Source organism: Aquarana catesbeiana, linkage group LG03, assembly GCF_042186555.1.
Source record: "Aquarana catesbeiana isolate 2022-GZ linkage group LG03, ASM4218655v1, whole genome shotgun sequence".
Lineage (NCBI taxonomy): Eukaryota > Metazoa > Chordata > Amphibia > Anura > Ranidae > Aquarana > Aquarana catesbeiana.
Genome location: NC_133326.1, coordinates 75,514,418 through 75,540,107, shown reverse-complemented (window position 1 = coordinate 75,540,107; position 25,690 = coordinate 75,514,418). Strand labels below are relative to the sequence as shown.

The 25,690-nt window shown below is 42.3% G+C and overlaps 1 protein-coding gene across 2 annotated transcripts in view; it reads left to right on the top strand.

Moving 5' to 3' along the window:
- Positions 1–25,690, top strand: part of AP4E1 (adaptor related protein complex 4 subunit epsilon 1) — a 147,644-nt gene that overhangs the window by 96,000 nt on the left and 25,954 nt on the right. For both annotated transcript variants that reach the window (XM_073618706.1, XM_073618707.1), the window contains exons 12-17: positions 8,848–8,957; positions 15,382–15,500; positions 17,100–17,402; positions 17,880–17,994; positions 20,279–20,414; positions 23,841–24,096. In XM_073618706.1, the coding sequence (XP_073474807.1) occupies positions 8,848–8,957; positions 15,382–15,500; positions 17,100–17,402; positions 17,880–17,994; positions 20,279–20,414; positions 23,841–24,096 (1,039 nt within the window). The remainder of the gene's footprint in view (positions 1–8,847; positions 8,958–15,381; positions 15,501–17,099; positions 17,403–17,879; positions 17,995–20,278; positions 20,415–23,840; positions 24,097–25,690) is intronic.

The window sequence follows — 25,690 nt, the reverse complement described above, 5'->3', positions numbered from 1 at the left end:
GGGGGCACTCGACACTGCTTGTTGTGGGGACACTGGGAGGAGCCAGGAGAGCCAAAGAGGAACCAGAGAAGAGGAGGATCCAGGCTGCTCTGTGCAAATCCACTGTAACAGAGCCGGTAAGTACAACATGTTTGTTATTTTTAGAGGGAAAAAAAAACAAGACTTTACAATCACTTTAACGCAAAAGGTGGTTCAACAAAATACTGACACAAGTGAGTGATCTTTTTTCCAACTCGGCGATTTTTGAATTTTTAATTTTTTTCTGACATGTTGGTGTGTCTGTCTTTCACTTCTAAGTAATAAGGTCTAAGTAATACTGTATAAAACAAAATGTCTTCATTTCAGTCTGCAAAGCAACAAAATTATTTTAAAGTATTACAAATATTTTTTCTGCAAGTGTATTCTGTTTCAGTTTTTTTGCTTTATGCAGTGACCTTGGTTCATCCTACCTTGACAGACAGCTTAACTCTCCAATAAGGCACAGACACTTAAGTAAAACTAGGTTGAATTAAAGCGGAGTAGATGCAAGGTTCACCTATCATTTGAAGTGTAAAGTGACAATGATCTTCTCATCCTTATGCCTGCTGTGAAGGCTAGCAGCTCTCTGAAGAAACAAGGAGAAGGCAGGGTCTATCTAAAAGACTAAACTTATTAGCCCCAACAGATAGGGGAGCTGGCATATACCATTGACAAATCCAGAAATAACAAGGTTAACACAGTTGCCACTAGATGTCCGCATTAAGATCATAATTTTATAATGCAATCCTATGCAACAATAATGGATACACAGTAGGTGTTCCAGTACAAATTTCTCCATTGGGATGACCAGTTTAGTTTCTCCTGTATGTCACTAGTCAAGTTTAACCACTTCAATACCGGGCACTTAGACACCTTCCCGCCCAGGCCAATTTTCAGCTTTCAGCGCTGTCGCAATTTGAATGACAATTGCGTGGACATGCTACACTGTACCCAAACAAATTTTTTATCATTTTGTTCCCACAAATAGAGCTTTCTTTTGGTGGTATTTGATCACCTCTGCGTTTTTTTTTTTTTTTTGCACAACAAATAAAAAAAGACCGAAAATTTCGAAAAAAAAACAAACAAGTTTTTCTTTGTTTCTGTTAAAATTTTTTGTAAATAAGCACGTTTTCTACTTCAATGACAGGCACTGATATGGCTGCATTGACGGGCACTGATATGGCTGCATTGACGGGCACTGATATGACGGCACTGATGGGCACTGATAGGTGGCACTGGTATGCGGCACCGATGGGCACTCATAGGTGGCACCGATGGGCACTCATAGGCGGCACCGATGGGCACTCATAGGCGGCACCGATGGGCACTCATAGGCGTCACTAATGGGTACTCATAGGCGGCACTGATGGATACTCGTAGGCGGCACTGATGGGCACTCGTAGGTGGCATTGATTGGTACATATGGGTGGCACTGATGGGTACTTATGGGTGACACTGATGTGTGGCACTGATGGGCACTGATAGGTGGCACCGATGGGCAATGACAGGTGGCACTCATAAATCATATTGGGGGCATTGCTGGAACATGGGCACAGATTGGGCACATGTGGATGGCCATGGGGTACATACCTGGCCATCCACATGTTGCCCCTTCCCTGGTGGTCCAGTGTGGTGATCTGAGGGGGGGCTGCGCTGATAAACAATCAGCGCAGACCCCCCCTGTCAGGAGAACCACCGATCGGCTCTCCTCTACTCGCGTCTGTCAGACACGAGTGAGGAAAAGCCGATCAATGGCTCTTCCCATTGACAGCGTGATCAGCCGTGATTGAACACGGCTGATCATGTGGGTAAAGAGCCTCCGCCGGGGGGCGCGCTGCGGCATGCTATCCTGCTGGACGTCATATGACGCCCAGTCAGGATAACTGAACCACTTCCCGGACGTCAATCCGCTATAGGGCGGCCGGGAAGTGGTTAAACACACCCCATCCTTTTGAACAAGGAGGACAAGTTTATACTCAACGCTTTTGTACCATTCAGCCTAGTATGTTTGTACACTGGTCAGGAGTACACCAGATCTTTGGTACCAATAGTGATTGATCACTCCCTCCAAGACCTAATTTTCCTGGACCCCATTAACCACTTGCCGACCGCCTAACGCACATATACGGCGGCAGAATGGCACGGGCAGGCAGAATCACGTACCCGTACGTGATCTGCCTCCCGCGGGCGGGGGGTCCCCCCCCGGTGCCAGCGGCGGTCGGCATTTGACTGGGAGTGTCGGGAGGCGAGGTGGAGACCATCCGATCGTGGCCCCCCCCTCGCGATCGCTCCCAGCCAATCGGAATCCTCCCCTGCCTGTGTGTAGTTTCACACAGGCAGAGGATGTGATGTCATCTCTCCTCGGCTTGGCAGTTTCCGTCCCAGCGCCGAGGAGAGAAGACATGTGAGTGCACAACACACACACACACACAGTAGAACATGCCAGGCATACTTTACACCCCCGATCCCCCCCCCAATCACCCCCCCCCCCCCCCTGTCACAAACTGACAGCAAGCAGTATTTTTTTTTTTTTTCTGATTACTGCATGGTGTCAGTTTGTGACAGTTACAGTGTTAGGGCAGTAAGTATTACCCCCCTTTAGGTCTAGGATACCCCCCTAACCCCCCCTAATAAAGTTTTAACCCCTTGATCACCCCCTGTCACCAGTGTCACTAAGCGATCATTTTTCTGATCGCTGTATTAGTGTCGCTGGTGACGCTAGTTAGAGGTAAATATTTAGGTTCGCCGTCAGCGTTTTATAGCGACAGGGACCCCCACATACTTCCTAATAAATGTTTTAACCCCTTGATTGCCCCCTAGTTAACCCTTTCACCACTGATCACCGTATAACCGTTACGGGTGACGCTGGTTAGTTTGTTTATTTTTTATAGTGTCAGGGCACCCGCCGTTTATTACCGAATAAAGGTTTAGCCCCCTGATCGCCCGGCGGTGATATGCGTCGCCCCAGGCAGCGTCAGATTAGCGCCAGTACCGCTAACACCCACGCACGCAGCATACGCCTCCCTTAGTGGTATAGTATCTGAACGGATCAATATCTGATCCGATCAGATCTATACTAGCGTCCCCAGCAGTTTAGGGTTCCCAAAAACGCAGTGTTAGTGGGATCAGCCCAGATACCTGCTAGCACCTGCGTTTTGCCCCTCCACCCGGCCCAGCCCACCCAAGTGCAGTATCGATCACTGTCACTTACAAAACACTAAACGCATAACTGCAGCGTTCACAGAGTCAGGCCTGATCCCTGCGATCGCTAACAGTTTTCTTGGTAGCGTTTTGGTGAACTGGCAAGCACCAGCCCCAGGCAGCGTCAGGTTAGCGCCAGTACCGCTAACACCCACGCACGCACCGTACACCTCCCTTAGTGGTATAGTATCTGATCGGATCAATATCTGATCTGATCAGATCTATACTAGCGTCCCCAGCAGTTTAGGGTTCCCACAAACGCAGTGTTAGCGGGATCAGCCCAGATACCTGCTAGCACCTGCGTTTTGCCCCTCCGCCCAGCCCACCCAAGTGCAGTATCGATCGATCACTGACACTTACAAAACACTAAACGCATAACTGCAGCGTTCGCAGAGTCAGGCCTGATCCCTGCGATCGCTAACAGTTTTTTTGGTAGCGTTTTGGTGAACTGGCAAGCACCAGCGGCCTAGTACACCTCGGTCGTAGTCAAACCAGCACTGCAGTAACACTTGGTGACGTGGCGAGTCCCATAAGTGCAGTTCAAGCTGGTGAGGTGGCAAGCACAAGTAGTGTCCCACTGCCACCAAAAAGACAAACACAGGCCCGTCGTGCCCATAGTGCCCTTCCTGCTGCATTCGCCAATCCTAATTGGGAACCCACCGCTTCTGCAGCGCCCGTACTTCCTCCATTCACATCCCCAACCAAATGCAGTCAGCTGCATGAGAGGCATTTTCTTTATGTCCTCCCGAGTACCCCTACCCAACGAACCCCCCCAAAAAAGATGTTGTGTCTGCAGCAAGCGCGGATATAGGCGTGACACCCGCTATTATTGTCCCTCCTGTCCTGACAATCCTGGTCTTTGCATTGGTGAATGTTTTGAACGCTACCATTCACTAGTTGAGTATTAGCGTAGGGTACAGCATTCCACAGACTAGGTACACTTTCACAGGGTCTCCCAAGACGCCATCGCATTTTGAGAGACCCGAACCTGGAACCGGTTACAGTTATAAAAGTTAGTTACAAAAAAAAGTGTAAAAAAAAAAAAAACACATACAAAAATATAAAATAAAAAAAAAATAGTTGTCGTTTTATTGTTCTCTCTCTCTCTCTATTCTCTCTCTATTGTTCTGCTCTTTTTTACTGTATTCTATTCTGCAATGTTTTATTGTTGTTATGTTTTATCATGTTTGCTTTTCAGATATGCAATTTTTTTATACCTTACTGTTTACTGTGCTTTATTGTTAACCATTTTTTTGTCTTCAGGTACGCCATTCACGACTTTGAGTGGTTATACCAGAATGATGCCTGCAGGTTTAGGTATCATCTTGGTATCATTCTTTTCAGCCAGCGATCGGCTTTCATGTAAAAGCAATTCTAGCAGCTAATTAGCCTCTAGACTGCTTTTACAAGCAGTGGGAGGGAATGCCCCCCCCCCCCCCCCCGTCTTCCGTGTTTTTCTCTGGCTCTCCTGTCTCAACAGGGAACCTGAGAATGCAGCCGGTGATTCAGCCAGCTGACCATAGAGCTGATCAGAGACCAGAGTGGCTCCAAACATCTCTATGGCCTAAGAAACCGGAAGCTACGAGCATTTTATGACTTAGATTTCGCCGGATGTAAACAGCGCCATTGGGAAATTGGGAAAGCATTTTATCACACCGATCTTGGTGTGGTCAGATGCTTTGAGGGCAGAGGAGAAATCTAGGGTCTAATAGACCCCAATTTTTGCAAAAAAGAGTACCTGTCACTACCTATTGCTATGATAGGGGATATTTACATTCCCTGAGATAACAATAAAAATGATTTAAAAAAAAAAAAAAAAAAATGAAAGGAACAGTTTAAAAATAAGATAAAAAAATAATAATAATAAAGAAAAAAAAAAAAAAAAAAAAAAAAAAGCACCCCTGTCCCCCCTGCTCTCGCGCTAAGGCGAACGCAAGCGTCGGTCTGGCGTCAAATGTAAACAGCAATTGCACCATGCATGTGAGGTATCACCGCGAACGTCAGATCGAGGGCAGTAATTTTAGCAGTAGACCTCCTCTGTAAATCTAAAGTGGTAACCTGTAAAGGCTTTTAAAGGCTTTTAAAAATGTATTTAGTTTGTCGCCACTGCACGTTTGTGCGCAATTTTAAAGCATGTCATGTTTGGTATCCATGTACTCGGCCTAAGATCATCTTTTTTATTTCATCAAACATTTGGGCAATATAGTGTGTTTTAGTGCATTAAAATTTAAAAAAAGTGTGTTTTTTCCCCAAAAAATGCGTTTGAAAAATCGCTGCGCAAATACTGTGTGAAAAAAAAAAATGAAACACCCACCATTTTAATCTGTAGGGCATTTGCTTTAAAAAAATATATAATGTTTGGGGGTTCAAAGTAATTTTCTTGCAAAAAAAAATTATTTTTTTATGTAATCAAAAAGTGTCAGAAAGGGCTTTGTCTTCAAGTGGTTAGAAGAGTGTGTGATGTGTGACATAAGCTTCTAGATGTTGTGCATAAAATGCCAGGACAGTTCAAAACCCCCCCAAATGACCCCATTTTGGAAAGTAGACACCCCAAGCTATTTGCTGAGAGGCATGTCGAGTCCATGGAATATTTTATATTGTGACACAAGTTGCGGGAAAGAGACAATTTTTTATTTTTTTTATTTTTTTTTGCGCAAAGTTGTCACTAAATGATATATTGCTCAAACATGCCATGGGAATATGTGAAATTACACCCCAAAATACATTCTGTTGCTTCTCCTGAGTACGGGGATACCACATGTGTGAGACTTTTTGGGAGCCTAGCCGCGTACGGGACCCCGAAAACCAAGCACCGCCTTCAGGCTTTCTAAGGCCGTAAATTTTTGATTTCACTCTTCACTGCCTATCACAGTTTCGGAGGCCATGGAATGCCCTGGTGGCAGAAAACCCCCCCAAATGACCCCATTTTGGAAAGTAGACACCCCAAGCTATTTGATGAGAGGTATAGTGAGTATTTTGCAGACCTCACTTTTTGTCACAAAGTTTTGAAAATTGAAAAAAGAAAAAAAAAATTTTTTTTTCTCGTCTTTCTTTATTTTCAAAAACAAATGAGAGCTGCAAAATACTCACCATGCCTCTCAGCAAATAGCTTGGGGTGTCTACTTTCCAAAATGGGGTCATTTGGGGGGGTTTGTGCCACCTGGGCATTCCATGGCCTCTGAAACTGTGATAGGTAGTGAGGAGTAAAATCAAAAATGTACGCCCTTAGAAATCCTGAAGGCAGTGATTGGTTTTCGGGGCCCCGTACGCGGCTAGGCTCCCAAAAAGTCCCACACATGTGGTATCCCCGTACTCAGGAGAAGCAGCTAAATGCATTTTGGGGTGCAATTCCACATATGCCCATGGCCTGTGTGAGCAATATATCATTTAGTGACAACTTTGTGCAAAAAAAAAAAAAAAATTGTCACTTTCCCGCAACTTGTGTCAAAATATAAAACATTCCATGGACTCAACATGCCTCAAAGCAAATAGCTTGGGGTGTCTACTTTCCAAAATGGGGTCATTTGGGGGGGTTTTATGCCATCTGGGCATTTTATGGCCTTCAAAACTGTGATAGGTAGTGAGGAGTAAAATCAAAAATGTACGCCCTTAGAAATCCTGAAGGCAGTGATTGGTTTTCGGGGCCCCGTACGCGGCTAGGCTCCCAAAAAGTCCCACACATGTGGTATCCCCATACTCAGGAGAAGCAGCTAAATGTATTTTGGGGTGCAATTCCACATATGCCCATGGCCTGTGTGAGCAATATATCATTTAGTGACAACTTTTTGTAATTTTTTTTTTTTTTTGTCATTATTCAATCACTTGGGACAAAAAAAATGAATATTCAATGGGCTCAACATGCCTCTCAGCAATTTCCTTGGGGTGTCTACTTACCAGAATGGGGTCATTTGTGGGGGGTTTGTACTGCCCTGCCATTTTAGCACCTCAAGAAACGACATAGGCAGTCATAAATTAAAGGCTGTGTAAATTCCAGAAAATGTACCCTAGTTTGTAGGCGCTATAACTTTTGCGCAAACCAATAAATATACACTTATTGACATTTTTTCTACCAAAGACATGTGGCCGAATACATTTTGGCCTAAATGTATGACTAAAATTGAGTTTATTGGATTTTTTTTAGAACAAAAAAATAGAAAATATCATTTTTTTTTCAAAATTTTCGGCCTTTTTCCGTGTATAGCGCAAAAACTAAAAACGGCAGAGGTGATCAAATACCATCAAAAGAAAGCTCTATTTGTGGGAAGAAAAGGACGCAAATTTCGTTTGGGTACAGCATTGCATGACCGCGCAATTAGCAGTTAAAGCGACGCAGTGCCGAATTGTAAAAAGTGCTCTGGTCAGGAAGGGGGTAAAACCTTCCGGGGCTGAAGTGGTTAACTTCATTGTATGACCTTTTGTGAGTAGTGTTGTACATAATTTATGTTTGTGTTTATGTATTCTGTAGTAATTATAGAGTATTGATAAACTGATTGCAAGTTGTACCCATGCACTCTATGGGGTTGATTTACTAAAATCTGGTGCGGCTCTGCATAGAAATCAGTCAGCTTCCAGGTTTTTGTTTGTCAAAGCTTACTTTAACAAGCTGAATTTAGAAGCTTATTGGCTACCATGCAAAGCTGCACCAGATTTTCCACTCTTCAGTTTTAGTAAATCAGACCCTATTTATCTGGTTAGGATTATAACAACCTCTGATTCATGTGGGTTAAGGTGGTTGTAAAGGGGTAGGATCACATGGTAAGGGGTCCCGGCCCCTTACCATGTGATCAGCTGTCAGCCAAGCTGCTGATCACATGATGTAAACAAAAGATCGGTAATCGTTTTTTTTTTTTCTACTCACGCTGATAGCGTGAGTAGAAAAAAAAGCCGATAACCGGCCCAGATGAGAGGGACATCGGTCCCGAAGTGGAAGAGGCACATCTGCCTAATCTTTGCCAGCTAACAGTGCCACCTAACAGTGCCCACAGTGCCACCTATCAATGCCCACAAGTGCCAGCTATCAATGCCCACCAGTAGTGCCAATCAGTGCCACCTAGCAGTGCTGCCTATCAGTGTAACTGATCAGTGCCACCCATCAGTGCCGCCTCATCAGCGTACATCAATGAAGGAGAAAAATTTGTTTTAATTTTTTTATAACAAAAAAATATACATTTTTTTTTTTTTTTTTTTAATTCAGTCTTTTTACATTTTTTAACAAAAATAAAAACCGCAGAGGTGATCAAATACCATCAAAAGAAAGCTCTATTTGTGGGGAAAAAAAAATTATAAAAATTTCATTTGGGTACAGTGTTGTATGACCGCGCAATTGTCATTCAAAGTGCGTCAGTGCTGAAAGCTGAAAATTAGTCTGGATAGGAGGGGGGTTTAAGTGCCCAGTAAGCAAGTGGTTAAGTGTAGCCATTCTGCTGGTATTAGAGCTTTCTCTCTGGCTATTCTATGCATGGAAAAACAGCCAGATTTCACCTTATTCACAAAGAAAGCACTGACTTGCTAAAACTAGCTCATCTTCACTTTGATATTAAGTTGAAATTTTGCCATATAGGTTGCAGTATTCCACAGTAATTCATGTTTGTCAAATAGGACTTTTTTCCTTGACACTCCTCTCACATACTCTCCAAACAACCAGTGGTTTGTAGAGACCATGAATACAGTATTTTCTATTGGAGGAGATATGGTACATCCAGACATTCCCAACAACTTCCTTCGACTCCTAGCTGAAGGTAAGAAATCAGGAATAATAGCTGTAACTTCAGTAGGGAAATAGTAAATGTGTTAAGATTGACAAACATTAATAAAATGTATTAGGCTGGGTTCACACTGGAACACACAGAGGATCACAGCGGGAGTCTAGTGTGTCTCCAGTCACCGTTTCAGGTCTGATTTTCAGCGTGAATTTTGGGCTGAATTTGAACCTGAAACGGACCAAAAGACGCACAGGCAATTGCGGAAATGTGTGAATCGGCTCCATAGAGAACCGGGCACAATCTTCTGCGATGCGAGTTGGATGCAGAAAATCCGCATCCAATTCGCAATAGTGTGAACCCAGCCTTAATGCAGTCTTTTAATTGTTTAAATAGTGGGCAATTGTATGCAGGACCTTTTATTGAACTTGTGAGAATCCTTTTTCTTTTATGACTCACATAACATTACCTACTTGAGTTTAAAAGAAACCCTGGAGCAATTGAATTAAAAGGTATTCACCAACATTGGTGGAATTGTCAGATAGGAATGATCACATTAATACAAAAGATATGTGGTACTAAGAAATCAAATATTACTGATTCTTTTAAGGACATGCTCTGATTTAGTAAATATGTTTGTATTAAGGCAAAGGTATATACATGACAGCCCATACCTTAGTGGTTGTAAAGGCTCAAGGTTTTTTACATTCATGCATTCTATGCAGAAAAACACTTGCGTGCAGCAGACCCCCCTAATACTTACCGGAGCCCATCTACCTCCACCGATGTGCATGGTAGCCTCTGGTCTTCCCAGGTCTCTGCCTCCTCATTGGCTGAGATGGCCGTGGTAGCCATTGGCTCCTGGTACTGTCCATCACAGTCAGTGAGCCAATGAGGAGAGAGCAGGGGGGAGTTGAGCCACGTGTGTGTGTGTGTGTGTGAATGGATACGCACAGCAGCTGCTCGGGAGCAAGCCTACTCTGGTGCCCCCACAGCAAGCTGCTTGTTATGGGGGCGCTTCGCAGGAAGGAAGGGCGAGGAGTGCAGATGGGGAACCTGAGAAGAGGAGGATTGGGGTTGGTCTGTGCAAAACCACTGCACAGAGCAGGTAAGTATAACCTGTTTGTTATAAAAGGCAGATTTTTTTTTTTTTTTAAATATCACTTTAAAGAGAAAGTAAACCCTGATGGGTTTACTTCCTCTTTGTTTCCCCGCAAAGGTAAAGCATAATGGGCTTCTATGCATCACATAGTAGCCCATTATGTGTCACTTACCTGACACAGGAGCCTGCGATGTCCTGCGTGTGCGCCACCAGTCACGGCATGACCCTCCCTTGGAACGGCATAGCGTGAGATTTCTAAAGTGCACATGCGCCGAATAGGTCGGCGCATGCGCAGAAGACATCCTTGTATGGTGAATTGTAAATATCTCCTAAACCATGTAGGTTTAGGAGATATTTACAGCACCTACAGGTAAGACTTAATATGGGCTTACCTGTAGGTAAAAGTGTGTTGTAAGGGTTTACAACCACTTTAAGGCCCCTTTGCCACAGCCAGTTGCATTTGCTGAATTCCAGCAGCAGATTCTTGTGGCTGGAATGACTGGGGCATGCAAAAAGCCACAGCCGTTCAACATATACAAACTAATGGAGTCTGATTGAGGCCGTTGCTGTTTGCATGTAGCCACATACCAAGTATTTACCTCTAGATGTCTAAGCCTAGATGCAGCTGAGTATGTCCAGGCTCGAACATTCACAGGTAGATGCTTCGTGCACGGCTACATGCAAAGAGCGGCCGCTGTCAGCCTCATTCGTTTATATAGGGTGAGCAGCTGCTGCTATTCCAATACTCTAGTCAATCAAGCCTTAAGAATTTGCCACTGGAATCTGCAGAATGCACCTAGCCTGCAGTGTGAAGAAGGCCTGAATGTTGGTAAGTGTACATGCTTCCAGTGAGTAGTTTATGCTTACAATAAAGTATCACTAAACCCACATCATAAAAAAACTATCAATAAATGCTGTATTATATGCTGTTCATATTCTGTCACTGTAGCTTTCTGTAGTCTGCAAAAAACCTGGTTGATCCTGCTGTTCGCTATCTCCACCTTCTGTGCAAGTTCTCAACTCAGCTAGGGATTTTGCAGAGCAGTGTTAGCAACTCTGCACATGCTCAGTTTTCAGTGAGTTTCTATTCTGAGCATTTCCTCCCTATCACATCTTGGCAGCCCATGTGATTATAGAGTCACACATGTGGGTGTATACAGACATGGCCAAAAGTTTTGAGAATGACACAAATATTAATTTTCACAAAGTCTGCTGCTTCAGTTTTTATGATGGCAGTTTGCATATGCTCCAGAATGTTTTGAAGAGTGATCAGATGAAGTGCAATTCATTGCAGTTGCAATTACAGTTGATTCAGCTGCAGGATCGGGGCACCACCAGTGCAGAGCTTGCTCAGGAATGGCAGCAAGTAGGTGCTTCTGTGCTCACGGTGAGGTGAAGACTTTTGGAGGATGGCCTGGTGTCAAGCAGGGCAGCAAAGTAGCCACTTCTCTCCAGGAAAAACATTAGGGACAGACTGATATTCTGCAAAAGGTACAGGGATTGGACTGCTGAGGACTGGGGTGAAGTTATTTTCTCTCATGAATCCCCTTTCCGATTGTTTGGTGCATGTGGAAAAAACCTTGTCCAGAGAAGAAAAGGTGAGTGCCTTCATCAGTCTTGTGTCATGCCAACAGTAAAGCATCCTGAGACCATTGATGTGTGGGGTTGCTTCTCAGCCAAGGGAGTGGGCTCACTCCCAATTTTGCCTAAGAACACAGCCATGTATAAAGAATGGTACAAAAACATCCTCTGAGAGCAAATTCTCCCAACCATCCAAAAACAGTTTGGTAATGAACAACACCTTTTCTAGCATTATGGAGCACCTTGCCATAAAGCAAAGGTGATAACTAAATGGCTTGGGGAACAAAACATCAACATTTTGGGTCCATGGCCAAGAAACTCCCTAGACCTAATTCACATTGAGAACTTGTGGTCAGTCCTCAAGAGGCCGGTGAACAAAAAACCCCACAAATTCTTACAAACTTCAAGCATTGATTATGCCAGAATGGGCTGCTATCAGTCAAGACATAGCCCAAAAGTTTGACAGCATGCCAGGGTGAATTGCAGAAGTCTTGAAACAGAAAGGTCAGCAGTGCAAATATTGACTCTTTGCATAAACTTTGTCAATGTCAATAAAAGCCTTTAACACTTATGAAATGCTTGTAATTACCCGCAGACTGTGAAAATGTAATATTTGTGTCATTCTCAAAACTTTTGGCCACAGCTGTACACAGTGGTAAATGACAGTCCACTCCCTCCCTCCTCCGTGCCCAATAACCAGCTAAACAAAATGGGGGCAGGATATTGCATGTAAATTAATGGAAGCCTCACCTCCCTCTTATTCTAAGACATGGGCTGGAGGGGCGTAACACAGCCTGTGACTGGCAAAAACCCACCCATACCATGTTATTACCAGAAAATAATAAACATTTTATTATAAATATATATTTGTATGACAACTTATTTTTGCTATTAATTATATATTTTTACGCTGTATTCATAAGGCTGTTTTTGATCTTGTGACCAGCAGAGGACTAGACTCTCTTCTCCTGCCACTGTTTTCCTGCAGACAGGCTGTGAGTTGGGTCATGTGACAGCTGTATATCATTTAGGAAAAGGGTACATTAGATTTTTATTTTATTAAAAGAATTACAGTGCCATTATCCACTTACAGAAAGAGAAGGATTACTGTAAATTAAACTGTGTGTGTTTTAGTATCACTTTAAAGTTCACACAACAGGTGCTACATGCCTCATTAGCTTCTAAATGAGCTGACATTTTTATATGTTCACCACAAACATGTGAGTATACAATTGGTTCAGTTAATGACATCACATACAGTGCCTATTATTCCTATTAAAGGTAGATCTGTAGAATTTATCAAACTATATGGTGTTAAAGCCTTTCTAAGCATTTAGAATTGCTCAGTGGTTTCTTTGAACTGGGGGCAATCTGAGAATCTTGATGCACCTCCTTTTTAAAAGGACCTGTAGCTGTGTTTATTCTCAAGGCTTAGAGCCCATTCACACAGGGACGACTTGTCAGGCGACCTAGTCGCCTGACAAGTCGCCTCCCGTTCTGTGCTATGGAACCGTTCTAAGGGGAGCGACGCAAGTCGCTCCGACTTAGAAAAAGGTTCCTGTACGACTTCGGGGGCGACTTGGGGCGACTTGCATAGACTTCTATACAGAAGTCGTTTTGCAAGTCGCCCGGGCAGTCGTTTGCAGGTCGCCTCGCTGAGGCGACCTGCAAGTTGTGTTGCCCCTGTGTGAATGGGGTCTTAATTGTACGTTTTGATTAGGTCATTCTGTTGCATTTAGTTGATCCTGAAGCAAATCGGGCAAGGAGACAAACTGACTGTAGAGATATAGTAGATCAGCGTTTTCTTCCTTTTTTCAGTCACAACACTGTTTTAAATGTAAGCATCTCAAGGCATCCCAGTGCAGCACCCCCTCCTCCACTTCACATCAGAGGTCCCCAATCACTTTAGAGCCCCACCTTTACTCCAGAGTCACACCTGTACATGAGGTCCCCCATCACAGAGTACCCAATTGCACTACTTTTTGGCTCCAGTACTGCAGGAGTTAGGGAGGTTTTGCGGTAGAGAGTCATTGGTGGTTATGGTGCTGGTGCCCCCCCCCACTTCACGGCATGCTGATCGAGGGGAAACTAGATCTTATGACTGTGAAACACTGCTGTAGATGATGGGTTACGGTATGTCACAGTGGTGGTCTATCCCGTGCTATTGTGAAATAAGGAAAATGTTTCCAATGGACTACTATGGTCTCTTCCTTTTTTTCTTTATTTGAATGTTAAAGCTGGAAAAACGCCTACAATATCTAACTAACTAAAGTGAGTACACCCCTCACATTTTTGTAAATATTTTATTGGATCTTTTCATGTAACAACACTGAACAAATGACACTTTTCTACAATGTAAAGTAGTGAGTGTTACAGCTTGAATAACAGTGTAAATTTGCTGTCCCCTTAAAATAACTCAACACACAGCCATTAATGTCTAAACCGCTGGCAACAAAAGTGAGTACACCTAAGTGAAAATGGCCAAATTGGGCCCAATTAGCCATTTTCCCTCCCTGGTGTCATGTGCTTTGTTAGTGTTACAAAGGTCTCAGGTGTGAATGGGGAGCAGGTGTGTTAAATTTGGTGTTATCGCTTTCACTTTCTCATACTGGTCACTGGAAGTTCAACATGGCACCTCATTGCAAAGAACTCTGAGGATCTGAAAAAAAGAATTGTTGCTCTACATAAAGATGGCCTAGGCTATAAGAAGATTGCCAAGACCCTGAAACTGAGTTGCAGTGTGGTGGCCAAGACCATACAGCGGTTTAACAGGACAGGTTCCACCTCAGAACAGGCCTCGCCATGGTCAACCAAAGAAGTTGAGTGCACGTGCTCAGCGTCATTCTCCTGACTACGGTGCTGAGGGGAGAGCTGCGGATGATGCAGACACGTATTCTGACCACAGTATTATGATTCAGCACCCATGATAATCGTGGTCACCTCTCAGGGGGGAAGTCAGGACCTGGCAGGATTAAACAGGTATTGTAGGAGATACAGAAGGGTAATTGAAAAAGCAAAAGCACCATGATGCAGCTTGCATATTAAAGGGACAGGAGCAGCATTTTTTTTTTTTTTTGGTTTAACAAACACTTTAATCCATTTTGGAATAAGGCTGTAAGATGACAAAATGTGGAATAAGTCAAGTGCTGTAAATACTTTCCAGATTCACTGTATGTGTTTTGTATATGAGTGCGTGTGTATTCTCTGCTGTGGTAATATGAATAGCATTACTTGGCAACCATAGCTATTAAAGCACATAAAGAGGACCATTTGGACAAAAAAGGTAACGTTCAGTGGTTTTATAACAAATAAAAAAAAATGTAGGACATCCAAAACGCAATAAACGATAGGTAACCGTAATGAATGACTGCACTATATTCTTTCTGCCAACCTCTTTAGCAGGTAGGTGTACATTATCTTGAAATATTAGTACTGTATTTTACATTGTAATTCAACATCAGTGTACATTAAAAAGTGGCTCTATTTCATGAGCGATTGTTCCCATCTCTCAATACCTTTTAGTTTTGTATTTCTCCCCTGAGCCTTTGCTGCTGTTTTTGTGTTATCTGGTTAAATTATAAGGACTGATACTGCAGAGTTGATATAATGTGTTGGGTAATGTGAACTGTTCCTCTGTGTGCCCCCATGCACATACAATCTTCTGTATAATATCCTCAGCCTGATGATTTTACATTTTCAAATGGTGAGGGAAGTTTATTTTGGTCCCCTTTGTCCAGCGGGTACTCTCTCTGTTTAAAATGTAATTTTTCATCTCTGCAGGATTTGCTGATGAAAAGGAAGATGGACAGCTGAGGCTGTATGCAGTGCAGTCTTATCTTGCCTTACTGGAAATGGAGAATGTGCATTATCCCCAGCGCTTCCTACAGGTTATCAGCTGGGTAAGGAAGATATTAGTGAAAAGCCTGTCTTTGTGAGGGGGAACTTGGAGCAGACATTAGCATTTTCTATTCAAAAGCCGGGCTGCTCGCTTCGGAGCAGCCATGTAAATTGGCTGTTTCACACTGGCTAACTTCTAATTATACTCTCTTTACTTGCTAGCAAAGGATTTTCCAAATCAGTCCGACAGCATTTTCTAGTTTCTCAAATCGCAGAACTTTTAAATCTGCTTACGGAAAATGTGGTAACGGAATGCTGCTTTAATTACTTGTGGATTTATTTAATTAAAATCGTAAGTTTGCTTTTAGGTAGTGTTCTCCTTATGAAATGAGGTTGTCTGTCTTATTTGCTTATTTTTGTATTATTTAATATAAAACATCCATTAAAGAGGTATTAAGCCCAAAAACAAAAATTGTAATATATTGCACTTTACCAATCCTTAGATGTGGTTGCTGCATTAGTTTTTCTTCTTTTTTTTTTTTATTTCCCTGGTGATTCGGTCAGTAGCACACTTCTCTTTTTAGGCTGGCAATAGATGCATCTTCTTTTTTTTCATCTTTTTTTTTTTCCCGATCAGCCAGAGAGGGCTTATCGGGGGGGGGGAACAAATGAACAAATTCCCACATCCACACATACTGTATGGGCAGAACGTAAAAAAACTGAAGAGCTCGGGAGGAGATCCTGTACTAACAACCTGATGTTAGTACAGCAATCTCCCCGCTGAGCTATTGTGTTCTGATGAAGAGACCCCCCCCCCCCGCCAGAGCACACCAGTCAGGGCTCTCAGCCATTCAGTCATGCCCCTTCGACAGAAGCTGGACCGGCTGCTGTACGCACAGGCTGAATGTCGGCAAGTTTCTGTTGAAATGGCCGATACCACTCAATATTTGACCCGTGTGTATGGGGCTTTACAGATTCAGTTGGGGTATAAACATAGTTTTTTTTTTTTTCAACGGAATAAAACTGTCAAATCCACACATTTCCCCCATCTTACTATTGTATTCTGACAGTGGTGACCCCCCCCCCTCCCCTTTCTGCCACAATACACAGATTAGCACTGATCGAATGCTGGTTTTGCAACATGACCATTCATCAGAGAATACGTTCAGGTAAAAGAAACTTTGGGCTTTAGAGCCACTTTAAAGTATAATGCCAATTGTTTATGCTACATAGGGTTTTACTTAAGCAAGTGTCATTCATTTGGGGTTTACTTCTGCTTTAAATGAATGCCAACCAGAAAACAAATGGCAAAGAACTGTTATTAAAAGAGGCCACCAGCAAAAGCTTTTACTTTAGTTTTGGATGGAAAGCATGCCTCATTTTTCAGCCTCCACTTGATGATGTTCTTTCATTGTCAGATTCCACTGCTGGTAAAATTTTCTGCGGTCATGTGCCAAGTCATTTAGAAAAATACATCGGAAAGACTTATATTATTTACTTTACCTTTCGTCTACATTTCACCAGTAAATGTCATTTGCTTGTCCACTTTGTGCAGAATGTGCATACAGAGCTTTTAATTAGCGGTACATGTTTAAATATGCTACTGACATTTTTTTTTTTTTTTTTATTTCAAGTCCTTATTTTTTTTTTTTTGTATACAGGTGCTAGGTGAATATGCCTACCTTGCCAAGCACAGCTCTACAGAATCTGTGATGAGAAAACTGTATGACATGCTTTTTCAAGGCTCCGTTACCTCTGAAACGAAGGCCTGGATTATGGCGGCAATAACAAAGCTGGCTGCAGTCACTCACCATTGCTCATTAGTGGATAAACTAATCCAAGAATTCTCTACCTGTCTGGACACAGGAATAAGGCAACAGGCTTGCGAATTAAAAGCTCTGTGGGAGGATGCACAGCTAATACTGAGGCTTTTTCCACTGAACTCCAGCTGTGAAGACTTATCGGTAAATAAGAGATTAAAATACTTGGTCTCCATCTTTAAACAACCAAGTGTAACTTGGAATGTAATGAACTTTAAAGGGCCAAGTCAGCCTTGTAAAACCGATACTAAGGACATTACGTTACAAAACCATGTCTTTTGTTTCCTAATTTCTCTCCTGTGTTGTCACCCTTTCACATGCACTTTTGGAAACTGTAAGTGGCTGTGATGGTGCTAAATATGCCATCATTTCTACAGTTGTAACTATTGGAAATATTTCTAGAACAATGATTTTATATATCTAGTAAGAGCTTCTGCATTAATTGATTGCTAATGCTGTACATCACTCCACTACTAATATCAATTGTAGAAAAAAAAAAAAAAAAGTATTATAAGACCTGTTTAAATTTATAAAATACTCATATAGAACTGACCCACACCCATTGAATTAGAGTGTGATCGTGCTCTATACGCCTTTCATGTCAATGTTCCATTTTTGCAGGTTGATGCCTCTCTTTCTTTTCTTGATGGATTTGTGGCTGGAGCTCTCAGTAAAGGGGCAGCACCATATAAGCCTCATCACCAGCGCCAAGAAGAAAAGCTATCCCGGGAAAAGGGTATACACAAAGTGAACATTATATGTGATTAACATACTTTGCCATATTATAGTGGTTCCAAAGGCACCCACTTTACTTACCTGAGCCCATTCACAACCCAACATTGTGCCCGAGAACAACGACTCTGTCTTCTCTCTCTCCAATCTCATTGACTCAGAGAAAGCAATGGGAGCCATTGGCTCCCTCTGCGGTCTATTGCAGCCAGTGAGGAGGAGGCGGGGCTGAGCCATAGTGAGCTTGCTATGGGGGCATTAGCAGGAGTGGGGGAGCCAGGAGTGCCAACGAGGGACCCAAGAAGCGTAGGATCGAGCTGCTCTGTGCAAAACCATTTCACAGAGCTTGTAAGTATAACATGTTGGTTATTTTATTTTTAAAAAATTGCATTTACAATCACTTTAATTTCAACAGTTTCCCAGCTTACACTATACTGTATTTCATACATTTGGTTCATGGGTTAAATCCACTTGCAAATCTCAATATATATGATTGTGGGCCCTCTCCAACTCTGGCAAGGCAAGAACAGTCAGGCAAGTCCAAACAGTGTCTATCGATCGACTTTTGTACAACCATTCTGTTGGGTTTATTCCTGAGCGATCAGTGCCACTGGTAACACCGATCATTTTTTTTCTTTGGTTCAACCTGCTGGTTGAATCATGTATGGCCAGCCTAAGTGTGAAATTCACATTTTTGCATTTCACTCAAAATACAAACAGCTGTATACGCACACTGAGCACCATCCCTCTGATCAGTGACTGCAAGAGACTAAAGCCGGCCATAGTGGATTGAAATTTGGCCAGTTCAGCAGGGACCGATCTAATTTTGATCCATGTATGGGCAGGGTGGTTGTACAGAAATCTACACAACTGCCCTGTCAGATTTTTGCCACTCAACATAGCCGCTGTGCAAATCAGTGTATTCTGACATCGGGGAAGTCGCCCTACTGTCAGAATACAAAGGTTTCGCATGGGGGATTCCCCCATCTACCTCAAATCCATGAATGAGAGAATCAAGTACCTTTTTTTTTTTTTTTTTTTCTCCTTGATTTAACCCACTAGTTGAATAAAAAAAATAACTAATCCACCACACTTCTTGTCTGGTGGTTGAGACAAAAATAAGTTTACACCAACATGGTGTACTTTAGTGGTTCGCATTGGTCATTTGTGTTTTTATGACACTGCCAACAAAAATATGCTCAATTACTCGTTAGTCAGAGTCTGTTTTTTTTTTTTTTCTTCTTCTTTTTCTCCCCAAACATAACAATAGTTGGACAAATAATTGAGCTGTTGTGTGTGTTTTTAGCAAAATTCAGCTGCAATGTGGGGTTAGTAAGTCATGATACAGAGCTTTGTGTTGTATGGTTCTTTATGCTTACACTGGAAGCTGTGCCTGCAAATAGAAGATTATCTATAGATGTTCAGTGTTTGTGTAATTAAATAGGACAACTTTCTTTATTATTTACAATAGATAGCATTCTGAGTGTTTTTCTCATTCTGTTTTTTTCCTTTCCTGTTTCAGTTTGAAAAAGTAATAGCCCTGACATTGTTATTTGCATGTACCAATTTCTTTCTAGTATAGGAGGTGGCATAATCTGAAGCTATAAGACTGTTTTACCTTTGGGATACAGATCATGGAATTGGACTCCATTTCTGATGAACATATTTGTTTGTATGTAATAGACTGTTACTTCCTAGCAAAGTGTTTAAAGTCTAAGCTGTGCCAGCTTGGAGGTAATCCAGAGTTTACTCGAGGTTCAGATCCACTGTATGCCTGTGAACCAGATGGGGAAACATATATTTCATTAGGGTAACCACTGCTTCTTAAGAGGATAGAGTCTTAATAGCATGGCTGTAACATTGCAGCGACCTGTTGGAGCACTTTGATCTCTGGCTGTTGACCCGAGCTGAAGCACCTAGCTATTGACAGATCTTTTTCATAATTTATGAATATGTCTGTAACTGTTTTATATTCCGACAGCATGGAATATTTCTTTATAGTTATTTAATCTGAACATTTAGTTTCCATCTAAGGTTGGCTATCCATGTACCGATGTCTCCAAAAATAACAAATAGGGACGTGTAGTCCTCTTATATTGTGTTGCTGTAGCTCTTTTCAATTCACTAGTAAAGATCCGTGTGTGATAGCAAGTACCTCTGACAGCTGGAAGGTTGTAAAATTCATGTAGTTGCAAGTGATGCTTGAACATTTTATGGCCTTTCTCACCTTTACCCACAAACAGCAAATACAGACTTGGTAACTGAGTTTTTCTGCTGTTTGTTTCCCATAGCTCTGAATCTGGAACCATATGCACTCTGCTTTTCTCCAAGTTTACCCTCTGTAGGCCTGACCGATGGGCACTCTCCTTCTGGATTTTCTGCGGTATCTGAGGCTTCTGGGAACAGTGCTGACACTGGACAAAAGGAGTAAGTAGACTTTTCTATCAACTGTTTAATAAGAACTTGACCCATGCTTTTGTCTGGTATAGTAAAAGTTACATTTAGCATCAGTCTAGTCTAGAGCTAGATTCGTGCTTCGGTCTGATTTAGTAAACTTACAGAAAGAACTAGATCCTTGCTTCACTTTGTTATAGTAAGAGATTAAAAACCAATGCTTCACTCTACTGACACATTAGACTGTTTTGGACAGGAATTTGTTTTATGTTCTTATCAATGTGTGTTAAAGCCTTGTCTGCTTACTAGGCTGCACAGTGTTTGCACTTTAAGGTGGCTGTAGACCAGAGAGAATATTCTTCTAACTGGGAAAGTTCAGCTCACGTTATAAACCTTTTAGCAAACAGGCTGTTAAATTAAAATGAAATGTACGTGATTCGACTCCCCTGAGTCAGCTAGCAGTGGCTGCAGGGGAGAGGAGGGAGGGCTGATAACAGACGAGCCATAGAAAGCCTATGGTTTACATTTGCCACTCCCAGGCATTTCCAAACGTTGTTGAGCGCTCTCAACTTTCCCTTGCCCCGGACACTGGCTGACACACGGGAGATCACAAGACTGGACTGGAGCAGAAATAAGGAAAGTATACAGATCTTTCTTATACAGGTTAGTCAGAGTAGGTGTTAGGAGAGGAGATGGAACATTTTTAAGACTAGCTGGGTATATCCTGGAATTCTACAGTAAGTGATGATGATGAGCTCATCTCTCTTTTACTCTGCTCTTCTTCTGTCAGTATGTTCCTTGTTAGCAGATGAGCACTGCAGTAAAACTGGTTGACCCCTTGTGCTTCTTCTCCCCCTTCCAGTCTGAGCTCTGACTGATCGTATTCGGAGATATAGGTAGCTAAAGTTGTACATTCAGCACAACATATTCTCTACATTTTGAGTTTGCTCTTGCCCCTCCCTTCTTTACGCTCTCTATCGGTCCCTTAATGTGGACTAAGTTACTATTCGGAAGATTCTGAAGGTGGGAGTCAACAGGAAAAGTTGAGACTTGCATTAACTTCAGCTACTTATACATTTGGATCTGCTGATCCTGTTACTTTTCCTTTTAGTTTTCACTGAAAGTAACCTCTACTTTTATGCTTTTCGCCATCATACGCATAGTTTGAAATGCTCAAGTTTAAGGCAGTTTTACTTTAGGCCAAACCACGCAAGGAAATGTTTTTCTTTTTTAATGCTAAATAACATTTACACTTGGTATAGAGCACAGGGTGGGGTAGTCAAAGATTTTCTAAAAAAGAAGATACCTATTGCTGCTTTATAGCGTTGGTAAGTAATGTTGTACCCACCTCATAAGTGCTGGACGCCAGCATATTGTTTGTGGTGATGGGGGATACTTACATGTGTGCATGTGCAGGTAACAAAGAGTTTTCCAAGTTTCTGGGCTGACTTAGATTAGAAATGTTGTTGCAAGGGAACTTTCTGATGCAGAAACACCCCTGGCCTCACCAGATCCCAGCGATAGCAGGGGCAGGCATACCTTCAAAAGAACATTGCAGTGATTCTGATTGGTCGTGGTGAGGAGATACGTTTTTAACAGGCACCCCAGCCACTGTTTCTGTTTTTTTCATCTATAATTTCTTTTACAGAAAACCCAAAGCATGAATATCGCTGAGCTCAATCCTTTTCATGACTTTGTGTACATATTATCACAATTGTTCATTGGTGTAAGCAAACTTGTCCTGCTTAAAGCAGTTTTCCATTATAAATATCGGATCTTTATCTATGGCTTTGTTAGAATCGCTATGTTGAATCTTTTCTAGAACAAGTATTACAGCAAAAAGTAAACTGCATAGAATGTTTCCGGGGGACAATCCAGCTGTACAAGGACCCCGCAAGGAAAAATAATCATGCAATTCGGAGGAGTATGGGGCTTACAGTACCAATGTACTATATTGGGAAGTTTAGAGGTGGGATACATTATTTTTATTATACAGGATTTATATAGCGCCAACTGTTTGCGCAATGCTTTACAATATAACGGGAGACGATACAGCAACAAGACGATGCAATACAAGAGGGATGGGAGGGTCTAACTGAATTAATTTGCTGTGCTGTAACACAAAAAATGCCTATTATATTCTAGCCATGCACTTTTTTTTTTTTTTTTTTTTTTTTTATGTGTAGCTTGCTCCAATCAAAATGTTGTTTTTTCTGGGTGTAATGTTTTATTTAGTTTATTTATTTTGGAACCCCAAAAATGAATATCTTACCTACACCCTTTCCCTATTTATTTATCACTTCAGTTAATATTTTTTTTAATTGTTGATGATTTCACAGCAGTACAGCAAAGTACTTTTTGAGCTTGTGGTCCAGTTTTTAATGTTCTCTAAATATGCAGTTAACCTCTGGGAAATTAGCGGGGGTTTATAGGAGTGAACAGGCCCATCAAGGGCAGAGGGTGTAAATGTAGACACAAATGCCGCGTACACACGACCGGACTTTACGGCATACTTTGCCCGGCGGACTTCTCAACTGACTTTACGACGGACATTCCGAATAAACGGACTTGCCTACATACGATCAACCAAAGTCCGATGGATTAGTACGTGATGACGTACGACCGGACTAAAACAAGGACGTTCATAGCCAGTAGCCAATAGCTGCCCTAGCATCGGTTTTTGTCCGTCGGTCTAGCATACGGACGAGCGGACTTTTCGACCGGACTCGAGTCCGTCGGATAGATTTGAAACATGTTTCAAATCTAAGTCCGTCAAACTTTTGATAAAACAAAGTTCGCTGGAGCCCACACACGATCGAATTGTCCGACGAAATCCGGTACGCCGGACCAAGTATGCCTTAAAGTCCGATCATGTGTACGCCGCAAAAGTTTCTGTAAAGTGTAAGTTCACCTTTTCAGCAAAAAATTAAAAAGGTGAGCTAATACAGTATACCCTCCCCACTCCCTGGTCCCGGCTGTACTTACCTTTGTGTGTGTGATGATCCGTCAGTTCTCAGCAGCTGGTGTAGCAGTCTAGGGATTTGAAATCCCCACTCTTCTCCTTCTTGTTTCTGCAGAGCTATCTGGGACAGATCGGAGCAATTCTGATTGGTCAGCACTGTCACATGGAATCGCTCTGATCCTTTCCAAAAAGAAGAGGGAGAAGAGTGGGGATTTCAAATTCCTGGACCACTACACCAGCTTTTCATTATATTTATTTTTAAAAAGTGAACTAACCCTTTGAATACACATTTTACTGATTATGAATATATTGTTTAAGTTTGCATGGCCCGGCTAGGCAACCCTGAAAATGTGTACCATTTTTATAATAACATATTTATTAACAATAAAAACAAATCGTAGTTTACTAAACCAATAAATGATAGTCTGCTGTGGTAAAGAGCATGGGCTGCTTTAGAAGGTCTTTTTGTTGGATTAATGAATTTTGTTTGTGATTAGGGAAAATCGCCTGAAGATGGATGGTGTAAAGAAAGTCTGGGGAAAAGAAGGTTACCTGTTGAAAAAGGAAAGTAAACCTACTAAACCAGGGTCTATCTCTCCTCCACTGGAAAGCGGTATATCATTGGGTGAGGATGAAGAGCATCCTGGGATGTCTGGGGAACAATCCTTGGAACTTATTTCAGAGGACGAACGAGAAAAGAAACAGCTGGCTTCCTCATTGTTTGTTGGTCTTGGATCCAGTTCTGTCAGCTTGGTAAGTGTTCATTCTTTTGTTCTTCTTTTTTTTTTTTTTTTTCCTAAATGGCTGGTAAAGCAGATGTGTGGTTTATCTATTCTTGGGCATACAAATTAACAGGTCATCTTTTAAAGTAACTGAGTTGCTTTAATCCCCCTGGCAGCATAGAATTGCTCTTTCTTTACTACCCTGTGTGCTCCTTTAAGTTTCAGGGACTTCTGCGTATGGAGGAGCATGTGACTCAATGTGACCATTCTGGGCCAATCAGCCCTGACACATGAGGTGTCATAACCCTATATATGCTATAACTTCTGTGTTTCATAGCTTACACTGGGCTTTCCTATACCCCAAGCTGCTAAACTAAGGCTGGCCATTGATTTACTTTTTTTTTTTGATCGACCAGCAAGTTGATTAACGAAAAAAAATGGATTCTCCTATCCACATAAGCAGGGTGGATAGAGGAATCCTCACCAGTGGGTCTCTGCTGTCAAACTACACTGATTGGTGGCTGAAGTTGATTGTTACATTGACTTCTGTCGAGCGGGAACAGCCATACATGGCTCGAAATTCGGCTGGTTCAGCAGAAATTCAGTCCATCTATGGCCAACTTAAAGTGATTTTAAATGATCACCTAGAAATGAAAGGCAAAACACTTTTGTATAGATAAAGAAAAACATTATCAACACCTTTTTTGTTTTTTCTCTGTTTTAGATAAGTGCAACAGGGGGGTGTCAGGACAAGTTTGATCATTGGGGGAGAGTACACTGAGTTCCCAGCAAATCTAGAGAACTGAGCATGGTGTGCTATCCTGCTTAGTGTGGTCAGCTTTTAATGGAAGCAGAGGGACTGGCAGGAACACCAGGGATTTCACATAAAGGAAGAAATACAAAGAGAACAGGATACTTTCTCATACAAGTACACGGTACAGCAGGCACATATCAGGAATATGAAATGTTGGGGTAACGAGCGCTTTAAGCTGCATCAGAAAAAGCTAAAGGAAGGTACGGTTATGTGTCATTCGAGTGCTGCATTATAGTGAACTTGTTTTTCAAAGCATAGATTGTATTTAACATGAGAGAATCACTGATATGTTGACAATCCATTGAAAAGACTCCCTCAGGTACTGTTGCTTCATTGTCTGTCCTATAACACAGTGGTCCCCAACCTTTTTTGGCACCAGGGACCGGCATTGTGGATGAAAATTGTGCCAAGGCCCGAGGGGCGGTCTGAGTGATGATGCGGTTACTTCAATCATCACAACACCATGGTTAATATGGTGTCAGGATGATTGAAGCGCATTGTTAATAAAAATATTTTGTAATATAAAATTAAATAGTTCAACTCACCATAATGCAGAATCTGCCACCAGATGCAGCTTGTCACTTGCCACCAGATGCAGCTTGCCACGGTGCCTATCACCAGATGGCCACTTTCCGCATCGCCTGCCACCCGATGCAGATTGCCACATGCCACCCGATGCAGATTGCCACATGCCACCCATGCAGATTGCCACATGCCACCGATGCAGATTGCCACATGCCACCGATGCAGATTGCCACATGCCACCCGATGCAGATTGCCACATGCCACCCGATGCAGATTGCCACATGCC